Genomic DNA, 24,426 nt, shown 5'->3' with positions numbered 1-24,426 from the left:
CAGATAATTTGGAGGTTTTGATATTATAGAAGGTTTTCTAAATCATGGTTCATACAAGTGACTTGAATATGAACAAGTTTTAGAATTATATGGACTATTTGATGTTATGTTAGTGGGGGAGGGGAAAACATGGCATAAGATAAAAAGGAATCATCAAAACATGCAGAGTCAAGATTATCAATAGTGGTGTTGTCAATTATGTTAGATGCATGGTTGGTGTGTGGAAATAAATGTTCATGAAAAATTACATGCCTAAAGATAAAAACATTATGTGTGTAAATCAACTAAAACATAGCCTTTAGTGCCAGTTTTGTAAACCAAAAAAAGACATTTTCTTACTATATGGTCTGATTTGTCTCTCTTTTGAGTTGAAATGGAGACAAATAAGAGACAACCAAACACTTTTACATTAAGAAAGGTAGGAGATTGTTTAAAAAATAGTTCATAAGGGATTTTCTGATTAATAAAAGGGGTGGATAAGCGATTAATAAGAAAAACAACATGTATTAAAGTATAAGACCATAAATATTTTGTAAGATGATAGTAGAAAAGTAAAGATTGAGTAACATTAAATAAGTGTCTGTGTATTCTCTCAACTATTGAATTTTGTTGAAGTGTTTCTATGCATGAAGTCAGATGTAAGATACCTAAGAAGGAATAAAGAGAATATTGAATTCTAAACCACTATCACTTTTTATTATTTTGACTTTAGTAGAATATTGGATACAAATGAAAGTTAAAAAATTCCAATGCATAATCTTGTTTTAGTCTTGTTTTTCATTAAAAAATAAAAATAAAGCGGGAAAATCATCAACAATAATTAAAAAATATTGGTGTTGGTGTAAAGAATTAATACTGATAGGATTCCAACCAAATGACTATATTGTTGAACAAGTGACTCCAAACATAAGCGGGGTTGAATTGTGATATTCGTATTTTATTTTATTTAAAAAAATGATTTAAAATGAATTATATCAGAAGTAGAGATAAACAGAGAATAAACAGCAAAAAAGATAAATAATAGCGGAAAAGCTAAAAGTCACGAACATAAAAAAATAGGGTCAGAAATATCACATCAGAGATTATACTGGTTAAGTCTTAAATCATGCGGCCTATTCAGTCCATAAGAGTTTCCTTTTGAGATTTCCATTAAAACCAACTTGAACTTTTAATGGATCATCCTAACCACCTTAAACAACTTGAGCATTTGCCCAAGATCAATCCAATAAACTTACTCAAACAACTTAAGCTTTTGCACGGTTCAACACAATAACATTATCCCAAGCTTTTATAGGTTGAACTTATAGCCTTCAAATCTATTACAATATCCCGAGAAATACGCTCTTCAATAAACAAATTAAGCACAACAGTAAAACACCGTGACTCTTAGATGAATATTTTCACTCTCTTAACAATAAGGCAATGACCAATGGATAAAAATTATAAACGAATGAGAATAAATAAGATAGAAGAGATGATAACTCATAAAATTGGTGTGTTGAGAAAAGAGAGAAAGTCTCCATATATAGAGAAAAAAACTTGCTCAAAAAAGAAACAATCAATGAAATTTGGCACTTCCTAATCAATTAGAATATCTACCTAATCGATTAGGCTAACTTAGGAAAGATTCTTGCCATGTCAGAAAATAAGTGACATGTACAGGTACCGATATTTTTTCTATCCAATTTACAATCAACCAAATTGAAATCAGGGTACCAGACCAAAATACAATCAATCTCTTTAAAGTACCACAAACTCATAAATAGTATACTTGTTAAACGTGACAAATCACCACATATATGAACTTTTTATATAATGTTATAAATAGAAAAGTGCAAGTTAATAAATGAACATCACACCGATTTTTAGTGACAAAAAAAAAAAAAGAGAACAAAACTGTTTGAATTTAAAATGGCAGATAATATAAAATGACCAAAATTATTATTAAATCTTATTTTTATTTAACGAGTTTCGTAAGATTTTAAAATTCTCCTCCCTCCCTCCCTCCTCTGGTACTCTCCATTCTCCCTCTGTCTCTTTTTAAACTAAAAGATTTACTTAATTAAATATCTTAACTCATCTCTCTTCCTCAATTAAAACCTCTCTTCTTTCCTCTCATGTTGTTGACTCAAATGGAACCTTATAGCTGTTTTCAGCGCCATTAGAATAGATCGAACTCTTAGGCATGAAATATTCTAGGGACTAATCAATCATTAAATCCAAGGTTTGGATTTAAAAAATATCTCATTAGATTAACTTCTCCAACATATTAAGAAAGCATGATAGATAACTTTCCGTATAAATATAAATTATACTCCATTTAGTCCTATTCATAAGAGAAAGTTAATTTTTTAGATTAATTAAATGATTAAAATATATGGTCTATGATACAGTCAAAATACATTTATTATTCAAAAAATTTAAAAAATAACTTTTCTTTTATAAATGAGACCGAAGGTAGTAGTGCATAGATGTAAAATAACTATATCTAAACTATCAATTCAAATCAAATCAAGAAGACTCTAGTTTGTAAGTTAAACTCTATTTCATAACTGAAACAATTACAAGAGGGGCAAAACTTATATTTCACATTCTATAGACTAATCTTTTGTCCTTGATATGTAGAGGCCTCTTTTCCCCGATGAACAGTGTTTTCTTGTTTAATAAAATCAACAAATGAGTGGTACTACACAGATACGTGGTATATCCCTTGCTAAAAGAACACCAGTTCCTTTCTTGACCTCCAGCCTTAGATGGTGGCCAGTGCCAACTCCCTTGCCATTTAAAGCAAAACAAGGGGTGGGCGAAAAACCTGCCAACGGAAATGCCTTTTTCTTCTTCATGAAATTCACCTGATGTATACCAGCATTCGGGGCATGAGAAGAATGATGCAGGGTTTCCCAACTACTCTGATGAGTGATGACTATAAACAAAATTTGGTATTTACAGCCTAATCATCTGCTCAAAGATCAACCTCGTGAAGATCTTCTCCAAAACTCACACTCCTCATGTGAGGTGTACGCGTCAGAGAAATATCGTCAGATAAATATGTTGATGGTGGCATTCCCAAAGCTTCCCCCAGAGGCATAGTTTCATGCATATTCGTGGGACTAAATGATTCGCCAGTACTCCCACCCCATGAAGCTGTCCGCCGTGAGTGAGGAGTTCGACTATTAATGTCATTCACCACTGCTCCATGGTTTGCGAAGTTGCCCATACTTGGACACCTTTGCCAGACAATTGGTGAATCGGGTTTGGGGGATTGGAATGACCAATTATTCCTATAAGATGTTGAAGTATTTTCGTAAGCTAAATTATCTTCCTGATTGTTTTCTTCTATAGCCTCCATTGTATGCTCTTTCGATGATGGCAAGGGGGCTGGAATAAAAAACTTGGCATTGGCAGCACCAGCAGGTTTGGCAGATGGTGACTGAAACAGGTTTGCAGAATTTCCACCACCAAGGTTGAAGGTGTCAACATACCTGTATAGTCCATAAAAGTTGGTCAATTTCATCTGCATTTTGAATGTTGCTGATAGTCAAGAGAATTAATTATCATTAAGAAACTTATCCTCTTGTTTGAGGAAGTGATCTGGCTGCATGTAAGGGCCAGCACCGGTCTCTCCTAATTTACTTTGTTTGCATGTTTAATATTTCCACAATACACATTTTTATGAGGCCTAGAAACAAGACTTTATCTTACTCAGTCCTGATAACAATAAATTATGCCTTAAGGCTGTGCTAGTTATAACTTTTGAGCACGACTATTCTCGCAGATTTATAATAAAGTGCTTGATAAGAGTTTTTTTTTTTTTTTCATTTCCTATAATCTTGATACCTAAACAAGACGGAAATCTAAGATTAACGAATTAAGATTCCTACGAAACTTATGGGAGGTCCACTACACAATGTTTGAGCACCGACAACTACTCCGTCTACCAAGTTCCAACTACAACATGATTTTAATAAGTTACAAAGTAACTTACCTTGACCGAACACCGACGCGGCCACGAGCAGAGAAATGATTTGTGCTAGGTGGCATAGGTGGGATCCCTGGAGTAATTTCATGATTTGAAGTTTTTAAGTCAGAGCCCTCTTTAGGTGGTCCTTCTGCCTTTAATGCAGATTTCAAGTTGTAATCAGTTAAACCATTCTGGAAAGCTGCACTTGTTGGAGGTGGTGGCAGTGCAGTTTCTTCAGCTGGAGGTGCAGCGCCTTCCTCTACCCATCTTTTCAAGTTTTCATCATAATAGAACTTGTTCTTTTCACCCAATTTAGCCTTCATATAGGACAACAGATATACCTTTGGATTGGAACAGTTGAAGGAAAAATGGAAACAAAACAATATAAAGGAACTAATAAATACCTGTTTTCCAGGGCGAGGTTTCAAGACTAGACCCATTGTTTTTTGCAAAAGTTGTGAGCCAAAACTAAAACGAGAAAAGCGAGATGTGCCCCCTGACGCTTTTCCTTGTACGTCATGTGAGGTTTCCTGTGATGAATTGATCAATTTTATTTTTCTCAACAAAAATAGATTAGATTAAAACTTAAACCAAATGCATGAATCTGGAAACTTTTAAAGTACACAACACTCTTAAGGCCTTAATAGTAATCACACACCTGTCAAAGTACACAACACTCTTAAGGCCTTAATAGTAATCACACACCTGTCGGGGACTTCTACCAAAGTCTGGCTCTGAAACACTTCTATTAGGTTTTGTCATTCTATTATTGTCAGCTGTCCACTCACTGATGGGTTCCATTGAATCAGATGGAACTAAGGATGACATTGCCATTGTTGATTGGCTATTGGATACTCTATGTGCCACAGGTTGATAATTCTGTTCATTTCCGTGAACAGTTCCTTGTGATGATGATGGAGCAGGTGGTGGCAAACCACCAACGACTCGATGCGCGGTACTATCAAAAAAGTTAAGCAATTTGCCCACTAATTTGCCAGGAGCCAAATTTGCAGCATACCCACCCTGAATATATATTGTTTAAAAGAGGATAAGTAACAAGCCTAACAAAATAATGAAGACTCGATAAATGACAAGGAAGAACCTGTTGGTGGGTTCTAATCCTCTCCTCAAGAGAGTATATCATTTGTTTCCATGTTTCAACTTCTGGTGCGCGGCCAGTTTTTAAGGATTTCAGCACTGCTTGGCAATACCTGAAGTCACGTAACAACAATTAGGAAGATTACCTAAAGCATAATATCACAAAATAATATTCGATGGTCTTACTTCAACGAGTCTGAAACCTTTCCCACTTCAGCTAGCATATATGCATATATAATTTTATATGGCTGAAACGGAAGCAAAATAAACTGAGAGTTCCCAAGCACCTTCGAATATTCGTATAACTCAGTCCTCTGTCCAAGAAACCATTGGATATGATAAGTTTTGAGTGCTTCCAATAATACATCTTACAAAAAATTGAATTATATTGGACAATTTTTAATTAGATATGACCTGTCACACAATAGAGGGATCATTTAAAAACCTTACAGAACACGAGGTTTAAAAAATTCCACATGTGTTGATAAACCTAGGATCATATATAAGGTAATTGAGAGAGTACATGCCATCTTCTTAAGCATGTATACTGATAAGTAGAAAATAAGAAAGATTCAAATATGAACTTCTAAAATCCCAGAAAATTAAGAATCTAGAAACCAGATAATGGCACAATAACGAGTCAGACAGCATTAACAACAAGTAGAACAGAGTAGCACACCACATTTTGCGTGAACTGGACTCAGAAAATACACAAGCAATAGAACAATCAATTTATGTCGAAGAGCAAAAGAGGTAGAGAGTTTCAATGAACCTGGATAGCCTCTGGACTAGCATAAGTTCGTGGAAATTTCCAGTGATCAGCTCCTATTAGACAAAGCCTCGCACTGTCTGAGTATGACTCAAAGTTTGCTTCAGCAACTAAATAGCAGATGTGTGCAGCAGTGATCTAAAATATGAGTCTCAAATCAGAAGGGGAATAGAAATCTACAAAAATTTATAAATAGTAGAAAATTTTAAGAACTATACCTCACTTCTTTCCTTCCACAAGCAATCACCAAGATGAATAATTACAAGCTCATCATCTTTGGTTCTGTTCGCAGTTATTACAGCCAAATTCTCCTCCCAATCATCAAGCATGCCATTAGATCCAAACTGAAGCTGTAAAGCAATAATGAAGGCAATGGTATGAGCTTCTATGTAGAGTAAAAAACCAAAACTATTGAAACTAAAAAGTAAGAAAAGGTCTGAGTTGCACATTCCTTGCATCATTGTATGGATTATTAGTTTTTTCTACTAAAATCACCTGTGCAGGATGCTGAGGCATATTAAAAGCACTAGGGTCCCCACTAGTTGAACTGTCGGATGAGAAAACATCAGCTGGTTGTCCAGCAATTAGAAGGCACAATGTGCGCAGAGGAGACCCTGCAACCAGTTGACGTAGTGCCATTTGCTTCACAGTATCAACATAGAACTGCAGTGCAAACATGTACCAAATTCATTCCCCCAATAAAGGCAGGATGAAAAAGGACTGTAAGACATATAAGAGACTGTCTAGCTCAGGCAGTTCAGGATCAGTAATTCAGTATAGTATTCAACATTGAAAATTTTGACAGCATACCTTTTCACCAAGTTGTGAAGCAAGAACAAGTGCAGGTCCCCACAATTGACCTTCTTGGGCATACTGCAAAGCTTCCTTCTTTTTGCCAGAGACAAGAAGATTCTGTACCTCAGAAGCCGTTGCCTAGCTCAAAATAAAAATCAGTGAAGGGTACAAAATACAATTTCATAATCTGGGAGGCGCAGGGAGCGATACACACCCGCATTTGTGCTTCAGAAGGCATATTATGCAGACAGTGGCTCAGCACACCATACTCCTTACTACTCATTTTGACAGATGCAAAAAGCTTGGCAACTGCTGACCCAGGACTATCATTTTCCTGTATACAAGACAATGGCGGTAGGTTACCAAATCTGGAAGTGATCCGATAAGAAATAGTATTAAGGAGCGATATGAGGAGCATGATAACTAAAAAAAGTGAATAAAATATTACAAAATCAGCCTAAGTAATTCCACAAAGTTACAGACTTACAGCAACCAAATGGCTCTTCATCTTGTAGTTTGTCTGAATACATCCTAGGACCTATTTTGGGAACCCTTAAACACATAAAATTAGGGCTTGGTTGAATCAGTTTTGTTTTTTAGTTTTCTAAATCTATTTGAAAATCAATTTCAGAAAACTATTTTGAAGAGAGAAAAAACATGTTTCCTAATCTTGTTTTTGAAAACTGTTTTAGAAATTAAAAAATGAAAAAAACTTGTTTGATAGACACATTCACATTCTTAAAGGAAGAGGATTCATATATAGTATCTTTACATTTTAAAGTTGCACAATATTACAAATCTATCATTAATGAAAATTGTACCATTTCTTTTTTTTTCTCTCTTCCCAATTTCCAAAACTAAAAACTAAAACATCTAAAACCTGTTTTAATTTTAGTTTTCAAAACTTATAAATAGAAGATAGTTTTCAAAAACAGTTCTGTAAAATTAGATAACCATACAAGTTTTATTGTTTTCAAATTATAAAATGGTTTTACAAAGCTAAATCAAACAAGCCCTTATTGTCTGGTGCTAAAGATGGTAGAAAACACTTCACTTACATCTGCTTACTTGTTATATCCTAAAACAATATGAATAAGAATTTGACTTTCCATAAACGCTAATGTAACTGATCTTTTGAACTAAGGAAAGAGAATAAAGCATAGCAACCATGTGGGAGTGCATTTACATTTTTATAAACCATTCTAAAATATATGTAATTTAAAAATGCTGGAAAACAAGGGTACATATCACATTTACGTCAGTATTAGTAATTAGCAAGCATAATAAGGTAGAGTACTAAAGATCAAAGAAATGAAATGATAAAAGATAACAATAGAAATCAACCCTTAATTAACAATATTCTGAGCAATCTATCAATCTTAATTAAATGAACCGTCACATAGAGAGAAAATATAAAAGGATTTGAAGAACCATAGATTTAACTTACTTTTAGTATGTTGTCTGTGCCAAAAGGAGAACGTAGTTTTCCATAATATTGACTGGCTATTTTAAGCAAGGAGAGAAGGAGTCTCATTCTTTCACTTTTCTTATAATCCATGTCAGGAGATCCGCAGTGTGCAATCCTCTCATCTATCCATCTGTTCAACTCTTTACTTCCAACACTCCCACCAACCAATGGACCTGGGACAGATTGCTGCCCGAGAGCACGGAAATAATCACCAGCACTATTTCCAATACGGGAAGAACTAATACTTCCTGAGACAACTTCCATCAAATTTAACACAGAAACAGAGCCCTGTACAGCACTCTTCAGATAAAAAACAGATGCACATTGTTAATCATTGTAGAAACCAAGAGAACCATACATCAAAACTGAAACAGGAATCAAGAATTAACCTGACTTTCATATGATGAGTTCAAAAGACTAGAATCTTTCATCATTATGAGTTTTCCACCAAATCCAAAGGTAACCAAGGCATGAGCAGGACGCCCAGAAGATGATCTTCCAACATGAGGGGCATAAGAATGCTGTTGTCCACCATGTAATGATTGATTGGAGTAACCAATGCGCTGTTGACTTTCAGCAGCATAATTGTTTGAGAAATTTTTTTGTTCATCAAACTGTGTATTTGAATAATTAAAATGTTGACCAAAGTTCCCACTAGGGGCAAAACGTTGCGGTTCAACAGCTCCATTAGCCAAATCGTGACCATGGTTAATTTTATTATACATTGAAGCAGATCCAAATGAGCTAGATGCATTTTGTAGATCTCTGCTGCCAGAAATACTAGAACCAAATGAATGATCAAACTGCTGGTTTCCACCATAAGTTGCACTATTCCCGCTTTTAGTCGCAATACCAGTTGTGTGCGTGTCCAAACCCTGCTGATGATTAATACCATATGAACCACTCCAATTGTTATTTGCAGCCTGGTTACCAGAACCCTGTGGTTCATAATAGCCAGCCTGACCATAATTTCTATAAGAATTGTTATCATTATGCGAAAAAGTACCAGTAGAGGCTTGTCCATTTTTATGCCCCTGAACAGCAGATTGAACAGATGAATTGTAAGTCTCTAACGAGCGCCATTCTTGGGCAATTGTATCATAATACCAACCAGGGTACTGAGGATCAAAAACCATGTGTTCTGGATAGGCACTATTCCCTTGTGACACGTGATTCCAGCTTGGTACAGTTTCAGTTCTGCCAGATTCAGCTGAACTTCCAGCAACAGACTGAGCAGCTTGCTGCATATAAGAGACCTCTGCTTTAGTATCCGAAGCAGCATTCCAACCCGCGGCTGCATTGATGTCTGAGCTCCCCTGAGTAATGGCTGTTGCATTTTGGTCGTCTACTTGATACCATTGCCCAGTATTGTGATCATACTTCCAGCCAGGATAAAGACTCTCCCAGTACTGACTGCTATTTACGTCTTCTCCACTTGTGTTATTTTCAACGGATGCACCATAACCTTGACCCCCTTGATATTGTGTATAATCAACCGATGCATTCAAGCCATCACTCGGAATTTCATTACCAGATTTCATCAAAGTATTTGAGTCCTGATGATACGCTGACCTATATTGATCTTCTGGAATTTCTTTACCAGGTTTCACCCCCGCATTAGAATCATGAAATGCTTTCCCACTTACATCTCCAAATTCGCTAAAAAAGTCAGAAAAAGATTCCGACCCAACACCTCCATTTGAATCAGCGCAAAACGCATTCCAATCCACCACCTTAACATCTGAACTAGAGATTGTGCTCTTATCACCACTCGAACCCGGCGAATTCCCCGATTCCATCCCATGATCACCATGATCCGCCGTACCATCACATCCAATAGTACTAGAAGACCCCAAAAAACTCCCCTCCTGTACATTTCCACCACCCTCTTTCTCTTCATCTTCCTCTTTCACCTCAACCCCACTTCCTCCACCACTTGAATTCCCAAATGCAGAATCGTTACCATCAGCATCATCACCAATACCATCAGAATCATCGCCTTCATTGTCACGACCAGGCTTCACATCCCCCCCATCATCCTCAACCAATTTATCAAAGAAATCCTCATCATCCTGATCCTCCACATGAAATGGAGGATTCGAAGCCATCACACCAAAACCCTAATCCTTCTCAATCACACCACATACAATTCGCCGGTAAACACAAAAAATCAACATAATAAAATAAAATAAAATAAACTACATAAACACAATCCTGATTTCACCACCTACAATTCCCAACCTTCGAGATCCAAATCGAAATCATCCAATGCGCAAACAAGATCCGATAATTCTGAATTTCATATAAATTTTCACATAAATACAATAAGTAACCAGAAATGAATATGAAAAGGCATTACCATGAAAAATGCAAAGCTTCGGTCTGAACGAAACGCAGCGTTTTGCACCGCGAAGCAGAAAATGGAGGCAATGAACGAAGAAGAAGAAAAACAAAATGGAAGAAAGTGCGTTAGAGATCCATTTTCAGAATGAGCAGAGAGTAAACAGAGGAAAGCCTTTGATTTCGCATAGAAACTACGACGTTTTTCCTTTTTTAGATTAGTTTATATTTTTGATCTAATTTTATTTCTTATTTACATTTTACCGCCAAATATATAAAATCAATTATTATGGTTGAAATATAAACGAGTACGTGTATTTTGATTACGTGCAACTTAAACTTCCATATTATTTTCAGATTTATTTGCTTTCACATTCAAAGTTTAATAGTAATACAAACGCACCTGTTTTTCGGTGGGACAATAAACGCAACTGTATGTGTATGATTGGAATACTTCATTGTTTCATTGTGATTTTATGATAAATGTAAGTATAAGAAGTTTAACTTTTTGTCTCCGTTACTTTATTGGTTCCATTTGAAAATTTGAATCCAAACAAACCTAGAGGGATTGTACTTAGTACTAAAAAAAAACTTTGCAGCAAGGGATATCAAAAATGGTAACGAAGCATATCTTTCACAATACGATGTCTTTGAAGTAGGGGTGGCAAACGGGCATGTCCGTCCCGTTTAGGTCCGTCCCGCAAAAGACCGCAAAAAAATGGGACGGGACGAGGCGGACATATTTGAGAGTGTGGGTCTAAAATCTTGTCCCATCCCGCAAAAAAGTAAGGGCGGGGAAAGCTCGCGGGCATTGAACGTTTTAGACCTAAAAATAATAAAATTGTATGAAAAAGTTCATGCCCGCAAAAAAACGGGGCAGGGCGGGGCAGACACATTAAAGGGAGCGGGCCTAAAACCTTGCCCTGCCCCGCGAAAAAGTGTGGGTAAAACAAATTTTCCCCGCGGGCCGAGCCTGTTTTGCCACCCCTAGTTTGTAGTACGACTTCACAAAACGCAGTCATCCGGACCTATCTATCTGGGTCATGTTACCCGACTGTGGTCGGTCAAAATCAGACTGTCGGATCAATCGTGTGATTCTACTAGTTTCTATTAGATAGTGGCAGTTCGGTTTGGTTAGCTCAATTCAACCCAAATTTTTTTTGAGTTCGACTTAGCCCATATATTATGATTTAGGGGTTTGTCTTTTCACCCTTAGTAGTCAAGAGTCGCCCTATAAAAGTTTAAAATTATCCTTTGAAATTTCGGAAGAGTCACCCTATCTTCATTCATGTCAATTCTAATTTTGTCATAAATTAGTATGAAGATGTGTTATACGGTGGGAGAACTGACTTTTTGAAATGTTGCGGATAGCAAGAGTCGCCAGCGACTTTTATTTTATCCAATATATAGAAAGGCTAAAAGAACAGAAAAAAACCTTTTTAAAAGACTTTGAGTTCGGGGGGTAAGTTATACAAAGGGAAGGTGTAAGCATCCTTTGTATCAATGGTTATCCATGGGCTCTTAATTGCTTAGCTCACTTTGTTTTCAAAATGTTTGAAATGTAGTGTGTGAATAGGAAAAGACTTTGTTTAAGGACTTTAGCTTGTAAATAAGCGTAGCCTTGTTTTTGAAAGTATTTGAAAATAAGTGGGAAAAAGATTTGAAATTTGAAAAGAGTAAGCAATCAGGAGCACCTATCCTAAGTTAGAAAAATTGTTCTTCTAGCCTTTCAGTTTGAAAAGGCTATCCATACCATAAGAGGGTAGGAAGTCCTTTCATTGGACGTTAAGGGTCATCGAGAAATTATCGTTCGCCATAAAACTGTCCCTACCATATAGAGGGTAGGTAGTCTTTAGGGAAGGATATAATAGTCATTTTAGGCAACAGGCGAGGATACCTTAGCAATTGGGACAATCATCATTACCGATGCAACATCGAGGGACATGATCATTTACTGTCAAGGCAACTTCGAAGGGACTATGATCTTATGATGATGAACTGAGAGTAACATTTGTTTTGCTTAGGTATCCTCGTATTCGAGGGACTTGACTATTTTAGAATCGTAATTAAAAGGCAACAGGAAGCATAAGAAGGGTTACCCTAAAGGTGTGTGTCACAATCAGGTGATTCAATTCAGTTATATTTATCTTATAATTTAGGCAAACTAGATTTATTAGCAGGCTTGTCACTCCCTAGAATTACTAACCACACAGTTAAAAATAAAGGCATAATTAAAAGTTCTTACGCTATTACAATAAACACCTGTAGGGCAGAAAAATAAAGGCAGAAAATAAAACCTACAACTATTACAAGAAAACTTATTGGGACCTATACATATTTTCTAATATTTAAAAGACAGAAAATTAAATAATTGAAATAAAGGCAGATAATAAAATAAAAAGGTAGAAATAAAAGGCAAAATTAAAAATAAAGGTACATGCGACAATCACAGAGTATGAGGTGAGGAAAGAATTCGCGAATAAAAATAAGGGTTAGAGGTTTTATGGTGATAAATCCTAAATCTTAAAGGTTAGCCTAATGGCTAGAAAACCTAAGGGTAATAACCTAAGACTAAATGATATTGAGGTTTACGAGAAACAGTTAATTAAATAAATCTAATTAGCCTAATTATTTAACTAATGGGAAATTATTATTTAAATTATCTAATTGATCTAACCTAAGTTTTTAACCTAATCATAATTAATTAAAACTAATTAATTTTTAAATCTTAATCACCTAATTATTCTAACTAATTAAATTATTTAATTAAATTAATCCTAATTAAATAAAATAAAAACTATTTCCTAAATACTAATCTAATCCTAATTGTTTAATTAAAAGGTTAGTTTTTAGGTTTATGATTAAAAATAAGGTTAGTAACTAAAACTAATAAAAGAAATAAAAATAAGAATATGAAACAACAAAGCAGAGTTAGAACCAGGTGTGTTAGACTTCTGAGGGTTCACCGTGGGGCTGCATCACTGAGGATCCTTGGATTGGGCGTTGGGAAGATCTCGTGGTGGGGAGTTGAGCGCGCATCGTAAGCTTCTACGGAAAACACACACAAGATCTGGGAGAGCAACATAACACAAAGTTTACCCAAAAAATATTTGAACCTAGCAAGGTTCGAACCCCAGTCATCAAAGCCATAGGCCATTATCTTTACCAATCTAGCTGTGTGTTTAATTCATAAGATAATTAGTCAACAAAAAATAAATAAAGAAACATGCAATGAATGGAATTAGTCAAACGATGGGGCCCGTTATCCGTTGACGAGCCAATCGTGTGTGGAGAGAAGATGTGCAGACTTTTGACTGGCCAATGAGCGCTGGGGAGAGGGATTCCTTTGTTGACCAACGAATGATTGAGAAACATGCATGCATGCCAACGATGAGCTTCCCTGTTCATTATCTCCTACCTTCAGACCTGCGAAATTTGTTACGGATTTACCTGCAAATTTTTCCGCAGGTCCTTATTCTTCAACTTTCTAACTTCGAACCAGCCATGAACGATGTTGAACAAGCTCATCTCTTGCTCATATCTATTAATTGGGATATGGTGAACACAATGGCACAATTATCTTAGGATATGGTGAACACACAATCGCACAACTTCGTTCCCATACAGTGTATACAACACATTGCAAAGAAGTTGGAAAGGGTATAGTTTGTTGGTTCTGACAAAGCTGTATGTGGTTGCTTCATTAGGACAACACATGGGTTACCATGTGCGTGTGAACTTGCAAGTCTTTCAAATACAAGGTTATCATATTCTATTAGAATCTATTCATTTGTTTTAGAATAAATTACACATTGAAGAGCATGAATTCAATTAAGAAGAGTGCAGGACACAATTGTACTTAGAAGAAGAATGTGAATAGTTAAAGAGGTATTTCAGTACCTTGAATATCATTGGCCAAAGGATAATGAAGAAAAAGTTTGGGAACTAACATATCCATGTACAACTTCCATGTGTCCACCACCAATAAAGTACAAACAAAAATTTAAAATTAAGAAGAGTAAAAAAAAGGCAAGAAAGTGATGTGCATCATGATTCTTCACATTAAGATTATGTTGAGGCCTCGCAGGGAAGTCATATGATGAAAAGATCATTTAGTAAAGCTCTATCAAGTAAATTGTCTAGTAAGTTTTGCACACATCTTGACCTATTTTAGTTTCCTATTTTATTACATGACTACTTTGAACATATTATAGATGTGAAACCTAATGGGAATTATGGTTTCAATGCTATTGCAATTTTACTTGGATGAGCTGAATAGTCTTGGTCTTTGGTTCAGAAACAGTTAGATAGTGAAGTTTATCTAAACAATCAGTTGTATTCTAGGTTATTCTATGACACGGTCTCTGAAGTTAGGAATTTGTTGCGAGTATCTAACTTGGGTGTTCAAGATCATGAGAAATGGATGATGGTTTTTAATATGGGTTACCACTTACCATATTGTTTCTAGATACAATGTGATACTGATCTCATTGTCCAATAATCTTAACATCAATTTCTCCCCACTCGTGCTATCTTGATCTATGTCTGCGAGTAGACAAAAGCTTATTGCAATTTCTTTAATGTTAACAACACTCATTGAGTTGAGGTTAAGTTGAAACCCGATTGTCCATTAACTTCCGTCACTGACCGCTAGAGACAGAACTGTTGTGAAGGTGCAAGAGCATGGGAAACAACCTATGAGGACCGTATAAGGCACTAATAAGAAGTAGGAAGTCAATATAATTTGTTTGTAATGATATTGTCCAATCCTTGTGATTATATGTATATATTTTGTCAGGTTGTGATTGTACCGACACTTTTAAATGTTAATTCGTGTTATGAAACTTTGGTTCATGATAAGTTATGTTAAGACTTGTAAATGTATGCTTTTATTGTATTATTGTTAGGTTAATAATGTCAAAAACTTAATTAAAATAGCCAAAAAAATTAAAATCCCTATTGCCTATGATATTTTAAATAAATTCAAAAATAATTTGTGAATCGAATTTTTAATATATCTGATATCCCATGATTGTTACGTATTTTTTAAATATTTGGTATATCTTTTAACATAACTTCTTAAAATTTTAGAATAAATAATTCAAAACAATTGGTTTAATCTAGTTTTTTTTCTTTCCAAAAAATCAATAATATTCATGAATTTTTGAAAAATTAAGAATAAATCAGCCAAAACACTTAGGCTAAATTGGATTTTTCCAAAAAAATCTAGTAAATATTCTTGATTCTTAAAAAATCGGTACCTATCACAAAAAATCTGATAAAAACTCATAAATAATCAGAATATAAATTTTTTGTTAAGAATCCAATATATCTATCCAAATATCCAAAGAAAATAAAAAAAATTAATTTCGTTGGTTTGAAAATATTAAGGACATGAATGTAAAGTTTGACATGACCACAAGGAAAAAGATAATTTTTAGTTGTTTGCAGTAGCACATGCTTAATACTTTCTCCTTGCTATTCCTATTGTAGGACTACGCAAACATATGTCACCGATGGAGTAATGTACTAAGATACCACCTTATAATTCTTTTATTTCTTATTGATGAGGTTTGCCCTATTTGTCATAAGGCGTGTTTGGATACATTTGGGGAACACATGATTCATTGTAGGGACCTTTCATGCTTTAAATACTGACATGACATTGTTAGAGATGTCATGTTTGATATATTTTGATATGCCGGAGTATCTGTGAAGAAATAGGCGCCTGTGAACTTTTTGACTGACCCACGTGAGGGTTGATCGACATTTAGGCCCACTTATGTTCTGATGTACGGGTGGGTAGGAGGGAAGCATGCTTGTGTGGACTTGATTGGAGTTTTTCAACTGGTGGGACTGAGGGTTGATGGTTTTATAGTGGGACAATAAGCTCTCAAAGTTGCTCAAGTAAATGGTCAAACATGAGAAAGTGTGTCCCGACAATCAACATGCTTTTATACCATTTGCCTTTGACCTTTTGGTTTCTAGCACCAAAAGCAAATGATCTTTTATAGAGGTTTCAGAGGCTTATGAATTTCCTAGGTCTATGAATGTAATTTTTAAGAGAACTGATTTTGTCTTTCAAAAAAGAATAGCGGCGCAACTTGTTGCCCGTTTGTCTTTTATTTATGTATAAAATTTATTGATAATATAAAATTTATACTAGAGAACATATTTTACTTAAAGTGTACACGCCGGGGGTGCCAGATTAAAAGAAGGGTGCAAGGACAAAAATCTTAAGGCATGAGATATTAATGGGCCACACTAAAATGATGGTTTAGTATAATATCAGGCCAAAATTCACCTAAAAATATCACTCCTCTTCCCACAATATTTATTGTATTTGATCATTTTACACAAATTAATTAAAGACGCTGAATAAAAAAAATAATTTTAATTAATTATTCATTTAATAATTTGTGTATTTTATTATCATAAATATAAAGTGGAGAATAGTAAATTAAAAGTAACACACATATAACACTATTTAAATAATACAAATTAAAAATAAACAATTAAAGTATCAATAAAAACTAAAGTAATAATAATTATTTAAAAAAGTTTTTTTTTTCTGTAAATATAATAAATATTGTGGATGATCACATAAAGTAAAATACAATTATTACTTCAAAAAGAGTTGATGAATTTATGTTAGTGATATTCAACTATTTAGCAAGTCGGCAAAGTTGATGAAAATTACCTAATCCACCTTACTATTTTTGGTGGACTATGTAGGTTTAATCAACCTATCTAACCCCATTTTCAACCCTACATAACTGCATCCAATTGACATTTTATCTTACTATTTAATAAATGAAATCAAAACTTTTACTAAAATTAGAATTCAAAACCGTGAAAAATAGTCATACAACTCCATGTGTGATGTGCCATTTTACCATAGAAGAAGAGTATATTCTTCTATTGAAGGAATTATAAAGCTTTCACGTTCATACATGCAACAGAAATGAATGTGAAACTACTACTTTTCATTCCTGAATAACATTCATCAAATTTCATGCTCGTGACTCTTAATGGTCTAGATGTCTTTGTTGCATCTACTTCTTTGTTGTATAAGACAGTCTTGTCCCTTCGATTAGCACGAAGTCTATTCTTCTAATTAAAACCGTGGGAGTTTGGTTTTCCCTTGAATACTCAAATTTTATTTAAAAGAATTTTGTAGATTTTAAGTGTGCGAAGTTAATTCTAACATCGATTAAAAATTAAGTGTAACTTACTCACATCATTAATCTAGATTCATATTAGAATTTCACTTCCGCTCCTCTACCGAGCTTAATCATGACTTTGTTATCACTTCTTGAAGAGTCGAAGAGCAACGCGAGTGTCAAGGTGCTAAATGTTCATCATCTTAAGAGACTTTGACACCACATATTCACCAAAGACTTTAAAGTGATGGGTGTATAAATCAGGGCCGGCCCAACCAAAACAGAGGCCCCGTTCTAATTTCAAAAATGGGCCCAAATTTAAATATAAATACAATTATATTAATTTAAAAAGACAGATAAAAAAATAAAATTATGTATTAGTCAATAATATACTTAATTATAATTATTTAAAATTTTGATCTATCTCGATTTTTGTATGTATTAAGATTTTATCATAACATTTTTTTGATTTATTGAATTTTTATTATTAACATTTTATTTATTTTAATTAATATTTATTAAAAAAATTGAACCTTTCAAAATTTTGGGCCCTCCAAAATTTGGGGTCCTGTGCTGTAACACTTCCTGCACATGCACAGGGCCGGCCCTAGTATAAATCATTTCTCTTATATATAAAATATTTTCTCTATTTTTAGTCGATGTTAAACTTAACCCACTCACATTTGAATCTCAACAAAGTATTTTATAAGTCTTGAACATTTAATTCATAGACACATAAATAAGTGATATTGGAGTTTGGTTCAACTTAGTGGGAGAGCTAGGATTAAATTTTGTATTTATTTTGTTGAGTTTAAGTGCGATATAGAATGAAGATATCTTATATATAGATATATAAGAGATGTGATTGATATATCTTATATTTTAAAGCTTTGGTTTAAAATGTGGCCTCAAAGCCTCTAGAATCTTAAACATATAATTTATTATTATTTTTGGTGTTCCTCAACAAATGAAATCATAATCGTGATTTGGCTAAGTGAAATTTGAATATAGATCAAAATTAATAATGTGAGTAATTTAACCTTTTAACATCAATTAAAAATTAAAAAATATAAAAGATATAAGGGAAGTAACTCATCTAATGTTTTAAGATTTAAGATCGGACTCATTATTGGTTTCGCATTTTGTGGACTTGCCAACAAATTTATGAAGTGGTTATAAAAAAAAAACTAATTAATGTATGTAAGATCTAGCTAACATTAAGAAGAATATTTTCCATTTTTCAACTCAAAATCCCTCATTGATGTATGAAGTATTAGGTGGTCCTTTCATTATATACATATAAAAAATTGAGGAAATTACGGCTTTGAGCTAGACTTAAAATGATTCGTTGGACTTTATTAAGAAAAAAGAAAAACAAACTCTACTCCTAATTGGTATTTGAACTTTGAAGCCAAAGTGCAAAATGACTTTCATAATTTGTAAATTAGGAAACTATATGTTGCCTTGAGAAATTGCATAATAAGTACAAATCAGCATATTACAAACGGCAATAATAGGAACATAAAACAAAAATAAAATAGTAGCAAAGTTTCTATCAAATTTTGTCGTTTATTAATCTTATCCAATCCCCAATTCACACCCTCCAATCCAATTCACACCCATGGATAGCAAACTATTCGATGGAGACGAATCTGGCTTTTGATATGTCCTATTTTACAAATTTATTTTGTCCAATACATGCATGTGTTAAAGGGTCAAAACCAATGAGCCACACCCAGTTTCAACTTTCATGTCTGGTGTAGCAACCTGCCTAAAAATTAATGTTTAGAGCCGCCACCTATTCTACCAAGGCGAATAGGAAACCTTTGATGGTTTAGAGATTCAGGGTAAGATACCATATTCGGGTTAAGGGAAGGTGTTAGGCACCCAAAACCCTTTCCTAAAGGTTAACATTTCAAAGATTAGGGTTAGGGCAAAGGCAGATGATAATCAGTTATTAGGGTTGACAAAATTAATTATTAAAATGATTAGGGTTTGGAGGTGGGAGACTCGCCTTGTTGCCAAATGCCTACGTATCTCCTTAGGGAGAATCAGAGTCCACGTAGTTCGGGGGACGGGTTGTACGCCCTTAGGGTTTGAAATTTGATTTGATATAGTTTGCCTCAAAGGCTTTTGAAATAGCCTATGATAATGTATGATTCGATACATACAAGTTTTGGGAAGTGTTTTTTAGGAGTGGGCGTACAACCCTGATTTGGCACAATTAACCGCAATGATCAATAGGTTTGATCACCATAGTTAAAAGATTAATAATTGCATCACTACCAATTTTAATCGATTGATTCGATTATCACTAATAATGAGTTGAAGTATTTTTTAATAATTTTGTAGAATTTTATTTTGTATTGTTACCCCTCGCAATCGATTGATTCGATTAAAAAGAATAACAAATTAAATCGGAGAGAAAAACGGTTAATCATCACAATTAATAAGATAATTGCAACCATTTAACCACATAATAGAAACCAAATTTACTTAATTAAATAACATTTTAATTAAATTGTTGCTAACCATAGCGATTAATCGATTTAATCGGCACGAATAACAAATTGTAATTTAATAATAATATCATATATATTTTCCATTTACAAAATATAATTATTAAACCATTAATTAAACCTTTAATTATATAAAAGAAATAATTACAATTTGAATATATTAATTAAACTAAATTAGTTAACTAGGTTTTGATTCAATATGGTTGCAGTTATGGTGTATGGTATGGGTATGCAACCAGGATTCGTTGGATCTAAATTAATAGAATTCTATGGCTCAGATTTGAGGGTGCATAGTGAGGGTTTGAAGCTGAGGCGCACTGGATCGAGGGTTGAAATTTTTAGAAAAATAAATGGGCAAAGGGGAGGCTCGAACCCACGACCTCCCCTTCACTAACGTTTCACATGACCACTGCACCACCCACACACGCGCGTTAAACAACTATCAGAAAATAAACAAAAACAAAACTGGAATACGCAAATAGTAACGCGCGCCAAAATTTGAATTGGCGAACCAGATCATGCCAACGCATCATCACTTACCTCCAGACCTGCAAAACCTGCATATTTAGCTACGAAACTGCTAAGGATTTTTCGTAGCAAACCCCTCACTACCAAAAATAACGAATAGCACATGGATGCCAATAGGAAAGGCGCAACCCCCTGATTCCACTCGTTTTGGTCACGCGATCTCAATGCCAACCCTGCCTTACCCTAATTTTATCCCTACTGAAAACCCCCAAATCCAAAACAAAACCCTAACTCGGCCTCCCATGGCCGAACATGATTTACGCCCCCAAACTTAAAGAAAATGATTCAGAAACGTCCACAGCAATGACACAAACTCAAACATACAATCAAATTCACATGAACATGCGTATAATATGCTAATCGAATCAGTTTTTAAAACTACATACCTTGGCTATTATGGAGAAATTCTGGGGGTGCTGAAGCTGATAAACGATCCAAACACGTTCCAGATTACTTGAAGAAGCTTTGGAAACCTTTAGTTCTCGATGAAAGCCCCAAATTCTCCAAAACCGAATTCCACTTTTTTATGACTTTTTCGGTTCTTGCAAGTACTTTTCTTCCCAGAATTTTCGTCCTCAACCCTTATGCCTCTCTTTAGTACTTATAGGGGGATCTTTAGGTCAAGAAAAAGAACCAAAATAGCCTTTGAATCCAATCTTGCTTTTTTGAGAAATTTGATTTTCTTACTTGAATGCTAAGCTACTATTTTGGCCAAGATTTGATTTTATTCTTCTTTGATCCCATTACCACGAAATTACATCATGTTTACCATTAATATTGATTGGATTTTGGCCTATACCAATATTTTAACATAATATTTGATTTTACACTTAATTAAATCATAAAAAATGAGATAAAAAATTATATTAAATCAAATAATAGGTTAAATTTCGTGGCATTTTGTTTTGGGCATGCTAATGACTTGTGGACCAAGTTTGTATTATAAAACCATAGGCCCATTTGCAAAACTTCTCCATTTGAACCCTCTTTTTCCACATTTGGTCCCTAAAAATCTCCTAACTTTGATCAAGCATATTTCACTCAATTTTTTAAGATATGAAGGAGTGCTAGGACTTTTTTTGGAAACCTCAAGATGTCCTCTATAAGCCACTTTGGAACATATTTTCCATTTGGAGCTTTTATCTTGATCATATCCTCTTTGCAAAAAAACTGCTTTTGGAGACTGCTTAAAAAGGACCTGTAATCTTTTGCCTTGTACCTTCCAAATGAAGCATTTCTAGCCTTGGCTTGTGAGAGACAAAGTTGTAGAGAATCCAATTTCCTTCAAAATAGGCTTTGAGTGGGGAATTTTTGATGTTCCATGTGAAAGTTATGCCCAGTCAAAGTTGGGTTGACTTTCTCCTATAGAAACCCTAATTTGAACTTTTTAGATTGGTTCATCTCTGAGTTTCTATTAATGGAATCATGATCAATTTTGATCAAATGATGGATATACATCCCCATACTTGTTGTTTGACCCATGCTTAGAAGTTTGGCTCATGCCTTGACTTTGATTTTGAATCAGCTGATTGTAGATTTGGAGACTGTTTGAACATGTGACTTTTGGAGTGGTGCCTTGACCTTTGCCCTGGGGTTAGATTAGATCATTATGAGCCATATACCCTTGATTAAGAGCCTCATCTCATTGATCCCTCTTAGAGGAATCTCAAACCCTAGCCTTAGGAGGCTTTTGACTAGGAGTGCATCTTGAATGGAGCCCTATCCTTTGAAACTTTGTGAGTGAAGTAGGTAGGGCAAATTTTGGGGTATGACAGCTGCCCCTGTTCAATATTCTTAAACCTGAAGAGGCGGATAGGCTTGTTTGCCTGTTACGACCTGAAGGTGGAAGATTATTGAACACTGAGAGTACCCTGAAATTTGCTGGTATTGTGGAGTGTGAAAATAGATGTGTTGCTGGAAAACATGGTGCCATATCACTGCCAAGGGACTAACATGATAAGACGTAACGCGTGGGTTACGATTTTGTTGGGTGCCGTTATCACTGCCGTGACAAGACGTAACGCGTGGGTTACGATTTTGTTGGGTGCCGTTATCACTGCCGTGACAAGACGTAACGCGTGGGTTACGATTTTGTTGGGTGCCGTTATCACTGCCGTGACAAGACGTAACGCGTGGGTTACGATTTTTGTTGGGTGCCGTTATCACTGCCGTGACAAGACGTAACGCGTGGGTTACGATTTTTGTTGGGTGCCGTTATCACTGCCGTGACAAGACGTAACGCGTGGGTTACGATTTTGTTGGGTGCCGTTATCACTGCCGTGACAAGACGTAACGCGTGGGTTACGATTTTTGTTGGGTGCCGTTATCACTGCCGTGACAAGACGTAACGCGTGGGTTACGATTTTGTTGGGTGCCGTTATCACTGCCGTGACAAGACGTAACGCGTGGGTTACGATTTTTGTTGGGTGCCGTTATCACTGCCGTGACAAGACGTAACGCGTGGGTTACGATTTTGTTGGGTGCCGTTATCACTACCGTGACAAGACGTAACGCGTGGGTTACGATTTTTGTTTGAATTTGAACTTGAGAGTTGAGTTTGGAGATTGGATTCGAGGGAACCCGAGCTTTTGTCTGTAGAATGATGCTTTGCGAATGTATATGCTTATGATTTGTTGTAAATGTATGCATGCTTATGCAGACGGTACATATGTGAATGTTCATGAGTATGAATATGTATGACGAACTCGATGCTTTATCTCCTGTCACCCATTGGATTTGTTTGGCCTTTGAGCAGCTCCATGGGTCTTATCTTAGATCGCCTGAAGTTAGTATACTGGGGTATTGCGGTGCTTTCGGGACCAGGCTTGTATTGACTACCGGAGATGTCGTAGTTTCATCCCCTTTTAGCTTAGTCTGTTAGTTTGTAAGTTTCTTATTTTAAGTTCAGAGTTTAAAGTTTATAAGAAACAAATTATCCTTTGCACTTGGTGTTGAAATGATGAAAAGATAGATATGAAAAGGAAAGACTTTTATTGATTGTTGCCTTGAATTGGCGAGTGTACATGAGAAAGAAAAATGACAAATAGAAATGATATTAATACTACTATCGCTCTTTTACCATCGAGGGCCCCAGTAATCCTTTGACTTCGGAAGTTAATGATTGCTCGATTTCCTATCCTTTACGAATTGTCTTGGGCTCGTAGTTTGAAGTCTTGCCCCTGCTAGGCATAGTACTTCTTGACTGCATCTGAATTGATCGGATGTGTTAACTCGTCTCCGTCCATGGTGGTAAGGACGAGCGCTCCTCCTGAGAACACTGTTTTTATGACATATGGCCCTTCGTAGTTTGGTGTCCATTTTCCTCGGGCGTCAAGTCGGGGTAGTAGGATTTTCTTGAGAACGAGGTCTCCTTCTTTGTAAGTTCGAGGGCGGACCTTTTTATCGAACGCCTTTTTCATTCGTTTTTGATAGAGCTGCCCGTGGCACAAAGCTGTCAGTCGCTTTTCTTCAATGAGATTAAGCTGATCAAAGCGGGTTTTTACCCATTCCGATTCTTCTAACTTTGTGTCGGCTAGGACTCTTAACGATGGAATCTCCACTTCGATAGGGAGAACTGCTTCCATGCCGTAGACCAAGGAGAAAGGGGTTGCCCCTGTGGATGTACGTACTGAAGTTCTGTAACCGTGCAGGGCGAAGGGAAGCATCTCATGCCAATCTTTGTACGTCTTCACCATTTTCTGTATTATCTTTTTGATATTTTTGTTCGCGGCTTCAACAGCGCCATTCATCTTAGGCCTGTATGGTGAAGAATTGTGGTGTTCAAT

General features: G+C 35.4%; 1 protein-coding gene across 2 annotated transcripts; it reads right to left on the bottom strand.

The window, feature by feature from the left end:
* Nucleotides 1-2,526: 2,526 nt before the first annotated feature.
* LOC131640152 (protein transport protein SEC16B homolog) lies at nt 2,527-10,650 on the bottom strand. 2 transcript variants are annotated; one of them, XM_058910560.1, is made up of 14 exons: nt 10,451-10,650; nt 8,481-10,383; nt 8,071-8,391; nt 6,838-6,957; nt 6,639-6,761; nt 6,324-6,491; nt 6,047-6,178; nt 5,832-5,966; nt 5,246-5,373; nt 5,064-5,172; nt 4,667-4,984; nt 4,366-4,491; nt 3,986-4,278; nt 2,527-3,482 (listed from the first exon to the last, which is right to left on the bottom strand). In XM_058910560.1, exons 2-14 carry the CDS (start codon nt 10,197-10,199, stop codon nt 2,963-2,965), a joined length of 4,212 nt encoding a protein of 1,403 aa, XP_058766543.1. In that variant the 5' UTR covers nt 10,200-10,383; nt 10,451-10,650; the 3' UTR covers nt 2,527-2,962. The 2 variants fall into 2 exon arrangements, with proteins under 2 accessions (XP_058766543.1, XP_058766542.1); XM_058910559.1 differs by having other exon boundaries at nt 8,481-10,650.
* Nucleotides 10,651-24,426: the final 13,776 nt, after the last annotated feature.

The sequence above is a fragment of the Vicia villosa genome, unplaced genomic scaffold (assembly GCF_029867415.1).
Source record: "Vicia villosa cultivar HV-30 ecotype Madison, WI unplaced genomic scaffold, Vvil1.0 ctg.002972F_1_1, whole genome shotgun sequence".
In the NCBI taxonomy this organism is placed as follows: domain Eukaryota; kingdom Viridiplantae; phylum Streptophyta; class Magnoliopsida; order Fabales; family Fabaceae; genus Vicia; species Vicia villosa.
This window is presented reverse-complemented; position numbering and strand designations above follow the sequence as displayed.